The sequence below is a fragment of the Chelonoidis abingdonii genome, chromosome 15, assembly GCF_003597395.2.
Source record: "Chelonoidis abingdonii isolate Lonesome George chromosome 15, CheloAbing_2.0, whole genome shotgun sequence".
Lineage (NCBI taxonomy): Eukaryota > Metazoa > Chordata > Testudines > Testudinidae > Chelonoidis > Chelonoidis abingdonii.
This window is the reverse complement of record NC_133783.1, coordinates 21,647,597-21,666,083: the sequence shown is the minus strand read 5'-3', so window position 1 is coordinate 21,666,083 and position 18,487 is coordinate 21,647,597. Positions and strand designations below refer to the sequence as shown.

At 39.4% G+C, this 18,487-nt stretch overlaps 1 protein-coding gene across 3 annotated transcripts in view; it reads right to left on the bottom strand.

Annotated features, from left to right (window-relative positions):
- MYPN (myopalladin) overlaps window positions 1–16,190 on the bottom strand; it is a 131,191-nt gene extending 115,001 nt beyond the window's left edge. For 2 of the 3 annotated variants that reach the window (XM_032795261.1, XM_032795264.1), the window contains exons 1-2: window positions 16,091–16,162; window positions 15,458–15,698 (exon numbers count right to left, since the gene is read on the bottom strand). In XM_032795261.1, coding sequence (XP_032651152.1) covers window positions 15,458–15,462 — 5 coding nt within the window. In that variant the 5' untranslated portion in view covers window positions 15,463–15,698; window positions 16,091–16,162. Of the gene's footprint in view, window positions 1–15,457; window positions 15,699–16,090 lie in introns of all 3 variants that reach the window. The other variant, XM_032795265.2, reaches the window with a different exon arrangement.
- Window positions 16,191–18,487: the final 2,297 nt, after the last annotated feature.

The following is an 18,487-nucleotide window of genomic DNA, read 5'->3' as shown; positions in this document are numbered from 1 at the left end:
TCCTTGTGAATGACTGCACCACAACTAAGGTCGGGCAGTTTGTCTGGGGCTTACCCAGGAAGGACAGTTCTGCTTTATGAGCGGGGGGGGGGGAGGGGGCAGGAAGAAGGAAGCAAGTCAGAAGCTGCTGTAAAAATAGTGCTCAGTGGTCAGCTTTGCAGCAGTGACTCATCCCCCTTCCCCCAAGGAATGTGAGGTCCGAAGGGTATAAAGGCTGTGAAACCTGGGTGGGGCAAGTCTCTTTGTTCCATGCAGCATGGAAGCCAGCACCTACCCTCCCTCCCCTAGTGGAGGCAAATGGCAGACTGGGTTAGGACCTGCTGTGGGCATTATGCTAGTTGCTCCTTTTAAAGGGAGGCTGGGAAGGAATTTTTCCCGCTCCACCTGAATTGGCTTTGGTGGAGTGAAGTTTTTTTGCCTTCCCCACAACAGGTGTGAGAGAAGACCTTTTCTGGTGAGAAGAAAAGGTGGTAGGCCATATGTCGCAACTTATTTTGTAAGGTTGGGTGGATGTCCAGTGCAGGTACTCCATAGGGAAGGCAGCCAGTGACCAGATAAATGGCCTGGTAAAAGACTTAAAAGGAGGTACTGGATAGAGGAGCAGAATGGGGGAGAGGGTTGGGGACTCTTCTGATTGGTACAGCAGGGAGACCCCCCCTCCCCGTTTCTCATAGCCTACCTTAACCCTCTTACAAGGGTGGTGGATGGTAAGGTCCAAGCCATTGGTTGGCTGGGAGACCTGAACGGAAACAAAGGAGGGCAGGGCTGGTGGAAGCCCCTGAGAATTGATTTGAATAAACATGGATTTGCCTGCACTGTACATTTTATCTACCGGGCTGTCCCAGACATCTATATAATAAAGTTACAGCCTGATTAAAATCCATAACAAGTGTCTCTTGTCCTTCTTGTGGTGTACCCAGACAATGGATTTCTGTGCCTGCGCAGAACCTCCATATGGCTGAAGAGGTCTGCTTATACAGCTTCTGGCAGAATTTGGAACTAAGACAGAAACTCTGATTGACAAGTATTGTAGGAATCAAAGAAAACTACTTGTCCTTCCAAACAGCAAAATAAGCATAGAAAATACAAAAAGAAGATTAAGAGGCTCAAACATCCACTTGCTGAGGGGGAAGGGTACCCTGTCTGATATCAAGGCACCTGAAAGTATTTAACTGGAATTCCTGGCAAACAGTTAAACATTAAAGTCTTTGGTGTTGTACTGTGGTCTCTGCAGCAAAAGGAATTTTGCCAGAGTAAAGGATTCAGACTCAGGCCTTTTTATTTTCTCTTTAATCCTTTTGTTAAAAATAGCTTAAAGTGAACATATGAAATATGGGTATTACATAATACAGGAAAACACTGATTAAAAACTGATATTTGTAGAAAGCAGAAATTGTGTCCTACAAAAGAAACATCTGATGCATAAATGAAAGAACATCTACATTACATATATATCAATATATGCCCTGTGGTTTTTGCTCATGTATTACCTATTCCAAGATAATTAACTGTGTCATTAGAAATAAGGGGTTCTACCACTGTTTTTTTTAGTCTCTCATTCCTGATTGTAGTACTTTTTTTCTTTCACTCTTTACATTAGTGAAAATGTTATGTTATATCTCCAAGGGGGCGAGAATCTACCCCTAACTACTGAGAATTTCAAAACACTTTTTTTGAGCAAAAGGTGATAGAAATCTTAGAAATTCCTATTATACAAATCCAAGCTGCCCAAGAGCTACAACAAGACTCATTTCTTCTGCAATCCCCACAGACACTAATCCAGGACACTATTGTTTGTCACCTATCCATTTCTAAAAATAATAAAATAAGTGGCTCTCTAAGTTAACACTATCCTTTGGGTCTTCCAGTATATTTTGTATAAGCTCTTTATCTGTTAGATTATAAACTTCTCAGAGCAGAGTCTGAGGGCTAAACTGTGGTCCCACTGACTACAATAGCAAAAGGATTTTATCCTGTATCTTCCTTTTTGGTTTACACAAGCGCTGATCACACTGATCATATACACCACTAAATTAGAAACTAGCACCAGTGATTTCCTTCACAGTCCTCCTTCATCCCCTCAAACATCATTTCATATACTATCTTGTGTGATATCACCAAGATCCCCATGTTTCTTCAGCAAACTGGGTTTCTTTGAATAATAGTATCTTTGCATGCAACAGTAAATAAAATGCTGTCTGAAATGCTCTTATGAAAACTGGATAAGCTAGATGGCCATATGATGTGGGTCACAAGAATAAAAGAATTATGAGAAATTACAGCCTACATTAAATTAATAGTTGAATTAAATCTAGTTGGGTAAAGATTTAGCAACAGGATAAAGTGATTATAAACAAATAATTGATTTAAAGTTAATAACAGTATGTACAATTAGAACTTACTCTGCTTTACCTTTGTGGTATTCTTTACCTAGCATATCTGCTACTCTCTCATTTACGCCTTACGTAAGAAAGTAACTTGTACTGCCAATAGTTCTACTTAACTGTAATACAAAATAAGTAACTAAATAGAGGGACCAAAGTACAGAATAGTGAGAAGCAGACTGGCTGGAAGCCAATGTGACAATAAAGCATAGTGGTTTTATGGACAGAAAGATGCCTATATTTGAGAATTAATTATCATTAATGTGGACTGAAGGCCTCAAGTCTCACAGAATTTATTTATAAATTCATCCTAAAGATGCTATATTTGAAAAGGAAGGAGGACGCTGTATACAAGTAATTACTTTATAGAAAGCGTGAAATTTCCACAGTGTATGCAGGAGACCAAAATGAAAGGGAGAGGTTAGGAAGACTGTGCTTTTTTTTATTGCAGTCCATGAACTAGAGTAGGGCCCCATAGTGCTAGGCATCATTCAGACATACAGTAAATGATACTCCCTGCTCCCAAGAGGTCACAATCTAAAAAAAACAAAACAAAAGAAAACTATGTTATGTGTTAGACTTCAGTGATAGGGACACAGTTTTGGAGGCAGCTAAAGAAAAGTAGGAAACACCATTTTATAGGGGCTAGAACCTTAACATGGTCAGTTGGATCTTTACCTTTACTTCCATCTGAAAATCAACAGATTCTCCACTTTTCTGGTTTCTTGACATCCCCCCGAAGGTGGAATTGAAGTGATTTGAGCCACCAACAAATGGCTGTTGTACATTAGCTTACCCTTCCCTATTACTATTTTTCTGCTCTATCACACATACTAGCTTTTGGAAGTATCTCAACTTTGTCCAGTAATTTCCAGCCATATCTCAGCCACTTCTTTTCTTTTTCTTTTTCTGTTATCATTTAATGATTTGGAAATGTTATTGATGGTGCAATAAAAGACTGAGCCAGTTATATAGCTGCAATCAGGCTGAGCTCATCAATGGAGCTGGATTCAAGAAGGAGAGAGGGGACTGTTTGAATAATTTGCTCCCTGGAAAAATAAGCATCAGCCTAAGGACTTGGCATTTCTGTTTTACCAGACACAGTTATTTGGCCAAGAATTGTATAATGGCTGAGGTAAGCAAGCCCCAAGAAGATTAAACTGGATTCTTTTTTAAACTAGCTCAAAACTAAAGCACCTCTCCACTGCATTGCCTTTTTTTTGTTTCTTTCTCATTGCTTGCCAAGCTCCATCTAGTGTTCTCAAATATGTAATACATGTAACCATTCTTCCAATCAGTCTTCTATCAAAGGAAAGTATCCTGCTTTTGTTGGGCAATCAGCTCAATGACCAATAGGCCTCATCCATTAACTACTAAGATCCAAAGCTTTTAAAATAACTAACAAGGGGAAAACAGTTTACAGAAGTAACACTAGCAGCTGAGCAAAATTCAGTGTGTGGCTATGTTTCGTTATTTTTAGCAACATGTGCCCCCCTTACCAAATCAATAAGTCATTTGAATAAAGCCATAGAAAACACATTGATATTCCATATTTGACCATAGCTGATTATCATAGAATATATTGGAAATGGGTAATTTTTAGAAAATATGGTAAATACACTATGGACCTCAAACAAGGTGTTTTAAAAGTCAGTAGTCCTGTTTAAAAGCTCATTTAATAATGCACATCCTTTACCATTTATTTTACTATATACAATTATATATTTAACCAAAAATATCACAATACATTCTTTACTGGTATGACTTCAGTGTAATTGCATATGTGTAACAGAGAGCAGAATTTGGCCTACTATATTTGAGCTGAAAACTTAAGGAATTTAAGTGAGGGTCTATCTGCAACAGCTGCCTTTTTGTACTAAAACAGCAAAACAACTATGGTGACTATTAGTACAAGCGTGATGAATGTTCGCGTATGCTGTAATGAAGGAAAGATGCTCAGAGATTGCTGCCTGCTATCTGAGCTGTCTTCACACTGCTGCACTGATTCCTAATGCACAATTTATATAGAATGGAGATACCTTCAGCACTTGTAAACACTCGTATATCATTTTCTTATTATGTATGGTGACTTTGAATGGTCTTTTAAGGGTTTGAAGCCCAGTATGAATTTATTTTTAAAGGACCACATAGCTAGTAGGAGCCTGAAGAACTGAAGCCAGAAGCAGAAGCCAACCCATTTTAGAGTCTTAGGGCAACCAAAAATAGAATGAATGGCTAGAACTTTGGAGCATCAGAAACTTGACACCAGCTGCAAACAACAGAACTCTAGAGGAAGATATCCAATAGGACAAAAGATTTAATAATCTAGAGGTGGGAGGTGACAGGCTGCCAAAGGTAGTTACTGGAGGCTAGGGGACCTCAATCTGAATTCCTGTTGTCGGTGTTGCTTTTTTTATACTTTTCTTGCTCTGTTTGGGAAGACACCAAACAGACCCCTGATAAAAGGTATAGAAACTTAACCTGGGTGTGGCTGTTTGTCTATCCCCAGCTGGTGACTAGGCGCACTAACCTACAGTAAAAGTCTCTCCTAACTAGAATGGTTTAACTACCAGGCTTGTTGATAAAAGAGGATGGGGACATTAGTTTTCCAACCTATTTTTACAGCTTCTTACCATCACTTGCCTCCCAATCATCCTCAACAGTTTATCAGTGATAATTATGGGTTCTAGCTAGATCCTCTCTGGCTTTGTCCTTAACAGATCTCATAAGATAAGCAGGTATGGGACAGAGGTCAGAGAAAAGCATCATAAATGATCAGTTAAGCAGCTGGAGAGATTAATTGAAGAGGTAAAAATTAATGTGTATAGCTTGAAGAGATAAGGAAAGTAGCATGATAATAATTTACAAATATTTGAAGGCTGTAAACACCAAGGAAAGAGATGATTTATTTAGCATGGTACAATAGGTATAACTGGATGAAATGGGAAATAGGCCTGCTTGAACGTTACAATGGGGTAGATCAGGGAGTAAACATAATTCTCATATTTATATGGAGCAAAAGGTCTCAACACCCTGGGCAAGTGGTACAAAGGGACTTCAGTCATTATACCAGCCAGTAAAGTGAACTAGTGTCTACCGTATGTATGGCTTTGAGTTGAGGGTGTAGATTTCACCTCTCCAACCCATCTACACTTCTGCTGAGAAAGACTGGTTACTCAGGCTTTACACAGGAGAAATGACTTTGACTTGAACAAGAAAAACTAGGGTCTTTTAAAAGGACAGACAAAGCTTTTACTTATGTTTAAATAATGAGCATCCATTCGCCAACACAGTGCAGTGCTCTTAAGGCTTCTGAATCTGAGATGGATGGCACTGTAAAATGTGCGTGTTCCATTTAACTGTGTCTCGTGACCAACCATCATAAAGTAGAACTCACAAGTAGGTGGTAATACTTTCCAGAATCATGATGCCTATATTTGTTGAAAACAGCTTTCTTTGTCATCCTCACAACATATCCTAGATGAGGAACTAATGGAGAATACTATTGTCTCTGGAGCATGATCCAAAGCCCTCTAAAGTCAATGATGAGACTCCAGTTGACTTTGACTGCCTTTGAATCTGGACCTTATTGACTAATTATATTGGAGAGTGAAGCGGGGGGTAGAACAGAAGTTTTATGGAATTTAAAATTGGACTTCCTTTATTTTGTAATAGTAGCTACTGGCTTCTACATAGTAGCATAGTACATAGTAGCTTCTACATAGTTAACTTTCTGAAATCCTCACCTTTGTTAGGTGACTGGGTTGGGAAATAAATTTTAGGCTTTTACCTGCACTCCTGTGTGCCACATTATTATATCAACTTACTTACTCTGCCCTCCCTGGGATTCTTCACTCTTTCCCTTGTACGGCCTCCTCTGTCTGAAATTCTCTTCTTCCTCCCTCAGGACACTGAGTCATCTCCTTCTTTAAGTCATGTCTTTAAACTTTACTTTTTATTTTAGATTTAACTGACTTTCAGTATAAAGTAATTTGTGATCATCTTCTAAAGTGCTTTTGGATCTACTTATCAAAAAGCACCAGGTAAGAGATAGGTATTATTATTATATGACAAATGTGGCACAAAAATTGTATGTTAACTAAATACAAACAAATTTCAACCTTTTAACTATTGAAGACTCTTCAAGAAGAAACTGAAAATTTTGTTATGAGACTCTACTTTTTTTTATGGTAAAGTCAGAATTCACTTTAATATACTGAGAAAGTACATAAACATTTTGAAAATACCTCAAGCAAACTTTTCAGAGTTACTGGTGTGAAAATGAAACTTCTTTAAATAAAATATCTTTTCAAATGAATTTAGTACTTGTGAAAAGTTGTGCAAATTTGTGTAACAGTGATGGAATCTGAAGTCCTTTGTTTATCCAAAAAGCAAGCATTGTGTGGGCAGTGCCAATGTAAGTGTACCCACTAACATATCATAACCTTGACCAGAGGGATAACATTTAAGAATAGTAGAAGACAGAACTTTTGCATCAGCTGTTCACTCTATGCTGAGCAGCCCAACAAAGATGACATATGCGCCAAGTGTGATTTGTGTGTATGTATGTTATTGTTGTGGATATATGTCCTCTATTAGAAACTGATATGATATCACCAACAAATTTCGAATAACCCTCTCCAACAATCAGCATATATTAATGACTAGATTTAACACAGTTGCTTTGTATATACAGTTCAGTCTCCTGAGCCATTTAGTCGACAAATATAAGCTACCAACTCACCAAATGGAAAGGGTCAAAAGATATATCATAGAATTTAAAATATAGCCTGATCTGACAAACTGCAATTTACAAATTAACTTTAGACCAACTAGTTCCATCAGTGACATATACTAAATCCTTGTGCAGTCAGACTAGTTATAAAATTAATTTCTTATTGCCTGGCATGCCTGTAATGCATTTTTAAAACATCTTCTGTCTGTTTGCTTAGCAGAGGAAGACCATTAGAAGACTCCAGACCCCAAAATATACAAGGAAAAAAACCACATCTATTTAGGTGTCATGTGGACATCTAATTAGATTATCAGTGGTGATTTAAGGCCACATGTATTTTATGAGTCTGAATATGGATTAAAAGAGCTTAGTTTTAGATACTCATTTTTTAAAATCTTGACCACGGGCTTTGTCACACGTATATAGGATACATGAAAAATCTTTCCTATGGGTGGAGAGCATTAATTTTGATCTTTCACTGTGCAACTGTCACATTTCAGGGTATAATCCAGAGAAGTGAGGAGTTATGTCCCTACCTCCCCTGTAACACTGGGTGCCTCAAGTGCCCTGCTGCTGAGGCTCACCAGCACCCAGTTGACAAATGTGTAGGTCATACTCTGAGCACCTGTGTGCTGTAGATCCCCAGATCAGCAGCTCTAACTCCAGCAGCCTGCCTACAGCACAACAGCCCCACCCCAGCTTCCACCAGCCGTGGTTACGATTTTCAGGGTGACCCCAACGCAGTCCCAGTCCCAAATTTTTACAAAACCATCTGCCCAACCCTCTCCTGGAGCCTGCAGAGAAATAATGTTTGTTTGCTTCTTTAAAGAGACTAAAGTACATTACAACTTTTTAACTTAACTGGGGTAAATACACCTTTTCCTTCAAACTCAACACTAAGTTGGTTTACAAAACCAGACAATTAACAATAGGACATAGGTTAAGTGATGCCAAGAAAAAGAAATGAAAGCAGAGATGATTACAAACAGATGTGTGAAAACACATCTATAAGGCTAAAACTTAATCTAGCAAGGTGCACACTGTCTTCAAGATGGTTTCTCTCATCAGTCATTTTTCTTTCCAGCCATGGCTGACATTCCCTCAGGCAGTACCTTCCACAGAAGTACAAGGTGCTGACTTCCCTTGTCTTCCTAGGTGAAAGATCTTTCCCTCAGCATGTTTCTCACCTATATTCTGTTTCCAGTTACTTGAACCCCCTCTTAGTTGAAGGGCCCATCTTTCTTAGCGTGAATAGCTCTGGCTCTTTGTGTCAGTCTAATGATGGATGCCAAAATAGCTTTGTCTCTGCTTATCTCTCTCAAAGTTCAATGACCTTTATTCAAGATGCAGGATGGCTTCCTGCTGTTCTTCCCTTTCTGTGGTCTTCTTATCCCCCTGCTAATTTGAATGTAAATGCGGCTTCCATTTTTTTTCCTGGTCCCAACTTGCTTAATTTTATTGGAGACAGATAAATGTAACATTACCTCCTATCTTGCAGAGACCTGTTTCTCCCTTTGGTCACAGACTGTGAAGCATAATATTAATGAATATCCATAATTCCTTGTGTCATGTTAATACATACAATTCACAGGGATATCAATCACCAGTGTGTCAGAGACTTTCACAAAACACCTCACTGGGTACACTTTTATAGTATACAATCAGTTGATTCAATTGCTTATTGCTTGAGGTTCAGACCCTCTGTGTTTATATCCCAGATAAGGTTCCTCTAAGCTGTCTTCTCTCACGCTTGTTAGGTCAGACCTGTTTACTAACTCCCCCCTGACATAAACACACTTTATTTATAATTCAAGCATATACCTATAACTCTTAATACATGCTGTAACAAGTCCTCTGCCCGTCCCTCTTCCTGGGGCCCACTGGCTGCCCCAATAAAGCTCAGAAAGGCTTCTAGTTCTGCAGCATCTGTGGCTTTATTTACACATGTTCTCCCACCACCAGTGATATGCTATATACAGAGCTTGCAGGCCGTACAATCTCCTCTCCTACACCATGTCTGCCCTCAGCCTGGAGACTGACCTTCCCCTGGCCAGCCCCCTTCTTCTGGCTGCCAGCCAGCCTTTATAGCCCTTGAACCCTCAGGTCTGCAGGTGCAGCCAGTTCTAAAGGCCAGGCACCAGACTTCTCCCCAACCCCAATCTATTTCCCCTGATTGAGGCTGGCTGAGCAGGGGCTAATTAGGTGCCTTTGCACCAGCACCCTGCTACACATAGTGTATGCATATATCACACAGCAATATTAATGATCAGTGAGTTGTTAGTTTTCCAATGACATATTACATGACACCTTTTTAGATATAGATTATGATCATAGTGAGTTCGGGTACACTGAATTGGTCAGGTCAGCTGAAACTCATTACCTGATACGAGAGAGCCCTTTGCCCTCTGGGACTGGAATGCTCTTACGGTCATAGCGACATAGTTAGGTTGACTTATCCCCCATACTGTAAATGTAGCTAGGTTGACAGAAGAATTCTTCCGTCAACCTAGCTACCACCTTTTGGAGAGGTGGATTAACTTCATCAATGGAAAAACCCCTTCTGTCAATGTAGAAAGCATTTACACTATAGTGTTACAGCAGCACAGCTGTAGTAGTGAAGCTGTGCCTCTGTAGTGTAGATATACCCTCAGATTTTCCCCTTTTTATGTTGATTACTGTGCAGTTATGGGTATAGAATTAAATATTATGGTTGAATCTTCAGAGTTTCTATTGTTTAGTGTGTCTTTCAAACTATAATGCTGCTTTGATATTGAAGTGAGATATGGTTACAAACTTTACAATAACAACACTTTATCTACTAACTTCCTTACATTTCTAATCTTAACCTAAAGAACCTAAACTATGTAGATGTATGTCCTTATTTTTTATACAAATTTTGAATTCTTTATTTGTCAAGTGATTTTTCTTTTAATTTGTTTTGAGGGAGCTGAGAAGGGGGAGTTTGTTTTGAGGGGGAGTTGGAAGAAATCATCAAAAAACTTAGTATCATCAGTAAAATGTATTTTAGAATTATTGGGTTAAATACGGATGTCTGTAGTCAAAGCTCATAGTGAAGTCAATGGAATAGGACTTCATTAGGGAAGACTGCAAGATTTGGTACATTGTAATTAAAAATTCTAACTAAATCTTAGGCAATATGTTTTAAAAAGTTAATGGTTTTCATAAACTCGATGTGTAAATATGCAGACATTATAACTCTTAAGAACCTTGTATTCAGAGATCATAGTTAATATTAACTCATTAGACATGTTGACAGAGTTTATAATGGTTATAAACAGGCTATTTCTAGGTTCACATCTATTATAAATGCTGCACAGAAGCCAATGGAGGTTATTATAGTTATAAACAGACTATTTCAATGCTCCTAGCTATTATAAACTCATTGGAGAAGCCAACTAGGTTTATAATGGTCATGAACTGACTATTTAAAGGCCCATTTACAAACTCCACCAGGAGGCCAACCGGGTTTATAAAGGTCATAAAATGACTATTTTTCAGAGAGTCTAATTCCTAGTATTATTTATTACAAAAATATTTATTATTACAAAAAGGGCCAAATAGCCCTTGGTTTCAACCCACGTATTTAAAACTGTGGAGTTATACCAAAAATAAATTTGGTTTGTTTACATCTGATAAGCAGTCTTGTCTGACTTTTGAGTTTATCCTGATTTCATCATCATATAGTATTTTCTGTATGGAAATGTTCACATTTATGAAAATTATTGTCAGTTGGGGACACCATTTTTTGCAAGTCTGGGTGACTATCTAAGCATTTTTTGTGGAACATTTTTTGTGGAGTATTTAGAATGTTGAGTTTTAAGCTGAAATTGGTTGTACAGTGACTCCTCACTTAACATTGTAGCTATGTTTCTGAAAAATGCAACTTTAAGTGAAACAATGTTAAACTAATCCAATTTTCCCATAAGATTTAATGTAAATGAGGGGGGTTAGGTTCCAAGGAAATTTTGGGGGGGCAGACAAAAGGCATTATATACTGTCTGTACTGTACTGGGAAGTGCCACAGCTTACTCCACACAGGCACAGCCTGCTGCAGGCAAGGACACAAGGGAAGCACCTTTGCAGCAGCAGCAGCAGCTTCCCCAGAGAAGAACAGGTGTCGGCTTTGCTGGGAATACTCCAGGTCTGCATCTTCCTGTCCCTGCTCCATTCCAGGCCCACCTCTTCCCACCCCCACTCCACCTCTTCTCCGGAGCATGCCGCATCCCCGCTCGTTCCCCGCCAAAGTCCTAAGCACCGCCAAACAGCTGTTTAGCGGCGCTTAGGATTTTCTGGGAGGGAGAGAAAGGAGTGGAGATGCAGCACTTCCCTGCTGCTCCCTCTCCCTCCCAGAAAGTCCAAAGCGCCGCCAAACAGGGGAAGCGCTGGAAGGGAGGGGGAAGAGGCGGAGAAGAGGAACTTGTACAATGCTTCCTTGTAAAGTTGGTGCTCTTCCACAGACTCTTACAAGCAGTAGACAGAGCAGGCAGCCAAACGACGATATGAGGGAGCATTGCACAACTTTAAATGAGCATGTTCCCTAATTGAGCAGTGATGTAACTTTGAAACAATGTTAAGCGGGAGGACGTTAAGTGAGGATTTACTGTATAGTATTTCTTCTGGTATATTGATTGGCTGTGCCTACCACAAGTGTTCTGGAGGGAGAGCAGAAACTATTATGACTCAGTTTCACAGTGGGGAGAGGCTGAATTTTGTGGATTTCCTGTGAGACTGTCAGAAATATAGTGTCTCTTGTATCTCCAGGGTCCTAGGATTTCCCTTAAAACATGCTTACAAAGGCTTGTGTCTCTGCCCTAGGTCCCTGTCACGAAGCAGGTAGCAGCTCTGTGTTGTCTGTTCTGTAAAATGTGTGTGGCAGGGAGAGGGAATTCTGGATTAGGGATCAGTAATCATGCTTGGTAGCTCCTTGGTGGAGATTAGAGTAAGCCACTGATACTTTCTTCCCCATCAAATAAGAAGACACCAAGTACGGATGATGGGGGTTTGCCAAAGTAACTGCTCTACTGCTGCTGCTTGAAAGTAATATATAGAATTGCTTTGACTTGTATTTCTGCAAATGTGAAATTTTGAATTAACATGGCTTTTTGTATTTTCACATTTTGAAAGAAACACTGTCAAGTTTTTCCAGAAAAATAAAAAGTAGGAAGCCACAAATCAGCTGAATTTGATGTGAAAAATCAACAACAAAAATTGTCACCCTTCTTGCATAATTCTTGTTTCAATGAACAGGAGAAAAATGTTCACTAGCTTGCATCCATGCCAATCTCCTAAGGTTAAACTTGGTGAGTATTTAGATGGGAGACCTCCAGTGACATAAGAGTCAGTGGAATATCTGTGTACCTTTTGTGCTCTAGATGGCAGTTGTGATTCTATCTTCTACAAATTTTTCCCTGTGGTTCTGGCTGGATTTATTGCACGACTTCAAATTTTCCCCCTAAATCAAAGTAAATTATGCAAAAAATACATCAGTACAGTGGTAAGATTGAGATTTTAATCACAGAAAAAGAAGGAAATTTCAAGTAAAAGTTCAAACAGGAGTCAGGAACTCCCATCTGCTCACATGTAGACTTTGGTACTCCACATGATTTGTACGCCAAAAATGGTTCTATTCCCCTTTTAATTCCAAGACTCTCATCCAACACGAACACACTGCATTCAGTTCATTTCTGGAGTGGGAAATCTCCTGTGTTTAGACCAGATGCAAACAGCACAGCCATACTACCTCCTTGATAATTCCCTTTCAGTCCATGTTCCACCAATAGGGTCATAGGAACAACAAAATGGAATACAGTGGGGGGAATCTGCTCAACATCTTAGATGTCTACACACAAATGCAAGAACTATGGGGAATGAACAGGAAGAACTGGAAGTCTTAGTACATAGCTATATCATGACTTAACTGTATCACCAAGACACAGTAGGATGAATCTTATGACTGCAATATCACTACGGAAGGGTATAGTTTGTTCAGGAAGGAGAGGCAGGAAAAAAAGGGAGGAGTGTTGAATTGAACATCAAGAATGTATACGCTTTTTCTAAGGTCCAGAAGGAGGTGAGAGGCAGACCAGTTGAAAGTCTCTGGGTGAAGATAAAAGGGGGGGAATAGGGGTGACATCATTGTAGGACTCTACTATAGACCACTACATCAGGAAAAGGAGGTGGATGAGGCATTTATAGAATAAAACAGAAATATACAAAACACAAGATCTGGTAGTATTGGGAGGCTTTAATTACCCAGACACTTGTTAGAAAAGCAATATGTCTAAACCCAAAATATTCAGTATGTTATTGGTATGTATTTGGAACAACTTTTCATTTCAGAAGGTGGAGGAAATAACCAGGGAAGCAGCCATTTTAGATTTGATTCTGACTAATGGGTGACCAGATGTCTCGTTTTTATAGGGACAGTCCTGTTTTTTGGGACTTTTTCTTATGGGGCACCTATTACCCTCAACTCCCTGTCCCGTTTTTTCACAGTTGCTATCTGGTCACCCTGCTAATAGAGGAATTGGTTGAGAATCTGAAGGTGTAAGGCAATGTGGGTGAAAGCGGTAGTGAAATGACAGATGTCATGATTCTAAGGAAATGAAGGAGTGAGAGCAGTAGAATAAGGACATAGGATGTCAAAAGGAGACAAGCTCAGAGAACTGGTAAGTAAGTGCCCATGAGGAGCAAATCCAAGGGAAAAGGAGTTCAGGAAAGTTGCCAGTTTGTCAAGGAGACAGTATTAAAGGCACAACAGCAAGGTATTCCAGTGCAAAGGAAAGATAGGAAGAATAGCAAGAGACCAATATGGCTGCATCAGGAACTCTTTAATTACCTGAAAATCAAAAAGAAATCCTGTGAAATATGGACAAATAGCTAAAGATGAGTACAAACGAATAGCACAAATGAGTTCCACCTAGCAAGGGACATAAAAGAGAATTAAAGAGGTTCTATAAGTAGATTAGGAGCAAGAGAAAGACAAAGTGAAGGTCCACTACTTAGCAGAGAAAGAGAGCTAATAACGGAGAACACCATGAAGGCTGAGGTGTTCAATGCCTATTTTGCTTCAGTGTTCACTTACATGGTTAATTGTGATCAGATGCTTAACACAATTAATATTAACAATAAGGGGGAAGGAACACAAGCCAGAATAGGGAAAAAACAGCTTAAAGAATATTGAGATAAGTTAGATGTATTCATTTTGGCAAGACCTGATGAAATTCACCCTAGGATACTTAAGGAACCAGCTGAAGCAATTTTGGGAAAGATAACTGAGGGTGGACCTGATAACAGTCTTCAACTATATGAAGAGCTGTTATACACAGGGCCAACTCCAGGATTTTTGCTTTCCAAGCTGTAGGGAAAAAAAAAAAGCTGTGATCGGCAGCAGCTCCACCGCACAACTTTCTTCTTCGGCGGCAATTCAGCCGCAGGTCCTTCCCTCTAAGAGGGACCAAGGGACCTGACGCCGAATTGCTGCTAAAGAGCCCGATGTGCTGCCCTTCCTCTTGGCTGCCCTAAGCATCTGCTTGCTGGGCTGGTGCCTGGAGCCGGCTCTGGTTATAAAGAAGATGGTAATCAGTTGTTCTCTATGTTCACTGAAGGTAGGACAAAAAGTAATGGGTGTAATCTATACTAAGGGAGATTTTAGTTACCAAGGGAGATTGTGCAGTCCCCGTCACTGGAGGTTTTTAAGAACAGGCTAGACAATCCTGTCAGGAATGGTCTAGGTATATTTGGTCCTGCCTCAGCATAGGGATTGGACTAGATGACATCTCAAGATCCCTTCTGGCAATACATATCTATGATTCTATATTCGAGGAATGCCAATTGCACCAAAATAATTCCTACTAAGTTTGAGTGATGCGTGCAAAGTCAGGGACCTTGTCCTTAATTAAATCATGGAAGGTGGGAAACTTTATTGACCATCAACCCTGCACTAATCAGAATGAACAGAAGACTAGATAGATAGATTCCTTGTTGGCAGACATCCCATCTTTTTGAGAGTTAATTACAGGCAAAACCAATGGGACTGAATTTAAATATTTTGTTCCTCCTACTTACTGCTACATATTTTCTTTCTGCCTTTTCTCTCTCTGCCTACTATTACAGGACTAGAGGAATGAATTAGCATGTCCAATAACCACCTGGGCAGAAGGTCGTCTGAAGCTATTGCTGTTACCTAGGGGCAGAGATCCCCAGCTCCTAGGACTACCTTGAACCTTCACACTCTGTGCTTCCTTTTTTTACCATCAACCAGTCCAACACCCATGTCACTCTATGTCCATCCTGCCCTCTTGTAGTCAAATATTACCTCATGGATTTTCTTCCTTACTTGCAGGTCCAGGGCTGCTCCCACTGGTCAGATGCTCCCCCACTCCAAGCCTCTTCCTGGTGCAGCAACCCCACTATCTACTTCAATTCTCTCTCTGCCGCTCTGTGTTGCTGCCCCCCACTCACCAGATACATACTTTCCCACTTTCATAGAGAATCCTCTCTCCCCAACTGAGTACTCCTTGTAGAAATACAGACTTTGTCTCCTGGAAAATGTTTTGCTGGGTGAGAGAATGTCAGAAAAAAAAATCAGCCTGGGGTGTGGGAGACAAGAGGTGTCATCACAATATCTCCAGTTTCCACACAAGCATTATTTACTTCCCATCATCTCCAGTCCTGTCTCATCCAGTGCAGCTCTTCAGTCTGTTAACTCTTGCAGTTCAGCCCCACCCCCGAGAGAAGAAATCCATCCCTTTTGCTTTTCAGTGAGAGTCTCCCTCTTCCTTGCCCCAATCCCTGGGAGAACAGACTCCTCCCTTCTGAGTTCACATTCAGACCTTTCCTTCTGCTTTCACAATGAGATAACCTAGCTCCTCCCTAGAACATTTTGGGATAATTAATTACACTAAAACAAACCAGCACAGAAATGTATCAAAAAGCCAACTCTGCTCACCATGACGTGATGTGACCTGCCTGTGTGTGACCGAGCCTCAGTACAGTGTCCTTCCCGTCCTGTGCCTCTTTGCTTGTCTTAGTGCAGGCTGCTGCCTCTGTGCTTGCTTTTTACGAAGTAGTAAGAAGGCTAATTTTAGGGCGCTTCATCATCCTGCCATGGAAAGACATGGTGTCATGTCAGAGTCAGCAGCATGTGGCACTACTTGGAGCTGCTATTTTATAAGCTAAGATCTATGTTCTCAAATTAGTCTCTGTAGGACAGAAATGACTCAGTTATTGATATAGTATTTCTAGAGCAATGTACTTAAAGCACTAAAGATCAGTATTTCATCCTTAAAGAAGTAATCAAGAGAACATTTTAATTACACTTGGATTGATGTCCTATTATCAATCACTTCAGACATTCTGGATACAAAGACTTGGGTCAAAACCTGTTGTATGGAAATTTTCTGGTGTTTCTTTAGCACTTAGCCTATTGCCCCATTAATATAACTGAAACATTCATACAGTAGGGCAGTGACCACCAACCAGTAGATTGCGTACCAGTTGATCACAATGGGGTTTCCAACCGTTCTGCAACCAAATCCATATTTAAGTACCAAAATAATTTGTCTGCTGTTCAGAGGTGCTGATCACCTGCAGTTCCCATTGACTTTAATGGGAGCTACTGGTGCTGTGCAAATAACTGATTTTTCAGTTTGCTGGCAATTCTAAAATAATATATAATAACATAAACATATAAAAAGATCATTTTGAGTTGACCCAAAATAACACTGTAAAATTTTTCAATGAATTGAAAAAATCCAAAACATTTTGTTTCAGGTTAAACAAAACATTTTGTTTCAATTTCAAAAGTTGTTTTGAATAAAAAAATCAAAATGTTTTGTTTTGAAAATGTCAAAATAGAATATTTTCCCTTTTTGGATATTTTTATATGAAAAACTCTGTGAAACTGACACAAAGATGCGAAACATTTTGATGTTGCTGAATCTCTATTCTTCACTGAAAAAAAGTTTCATCCCCAAAAATTTCACCCCGCTGTATTTTCAGGTTCTCTTGCCATGGTTTTCCAAAACATTCTTCTTTTGCAAGAACTAAAATAAGTGGACATAAGAGGTGGCTTTTAATCTCCTCTGCTTGCAAAAGTGAAATTTGAGACAAAGAGGTTGTGGAAGAATGCCTTTGAAAGGCATTTGAATCCAACTGCTTATTACTCAGGCAAAATTGCCATTGAGCAAGAAGTGTTGAACTATAAGGCCCAAGAAAGGAAAATCTCTCAAGATAACCAGTGAAACAAACTCAAAATATTGCTTTGATATTGATTTTGTTTAAATCTATACCCAAATCATTACTTATTCATATTTCCTAGTGGCACATTACATGGAAATTGTGAGATAACCCAGCATTAAATTATGATTTCTGTTTAATGAACAACTACGTGTATTGCAAAAGAGATGTCAAATTTTTGGGATAAATTAATGTATTTTCATACCCAACTCCTCCTTCCGCAGCACATATAAGCAAATTATAGGGAAATATTTTTCCTTGAAGGAATTGTACCAACTGTAATAATATGATCCTTTATTTTCAAACACATGTATACCTCTCCACACACTGGTCGGAGGACATATTATATGTGAGTGTTAATATTTAAAATCTACTTCACATTGTGATTCTTTACAGTTAATATCCTGGTGCTCTCATGCTGAAGCAAAAGAAACATGACTAAAACCAGCAATACAGAGATTGAAAACATGACGAATAGACAAAATGTATGTATTTCATCTAGATAAACACTACTAGTTTTAGGAAAATGAGAATGGTAAATGTGAATCAGTCACACGTTCTTTAAAATGAGACACGTATATCATTGTTACCCTGAAAGTGCTAAATCATTTTGGCTTTAATCAAATTTGTAAATATATAATGTTCTTTATAAATGAACTGCATCTTTTTAGTTTTAAGCCTCAATACTAAAACCAGAGGAACCCTCACTACTAGAGAAATCCTGCTGAGTCCCTGCCTGACTGGATGCATGAGGGAGATTTTAGTTTGGGCTAGAACAAGAATAGTGAAGAGAAAAGACCATACACCAATTTATATTTTCTGTTTTCTTATTTTTTTAGACTTTACATAGAAAAGGAAAACAAAAGTGTCAAATTCCACCAGTAGCGTCTTCCCCAATAGTTTGAGAAAGGCTGCTGTAAAGAGTACCTATATACTGGCCTTACTCACAGAACCCTGAAACATAGACCTGCTGAGGAGAGATTTTTCTGACTTCTGGGAAAGAAAATTTGCTTTGTAGACACTATTCCCCCATTTTATGCCCCTAATCTCAGTTGCAGTAGGTTTTGCTTCCATCTGCCCACACAAGGGGAAGAGACCATCAGTTCCA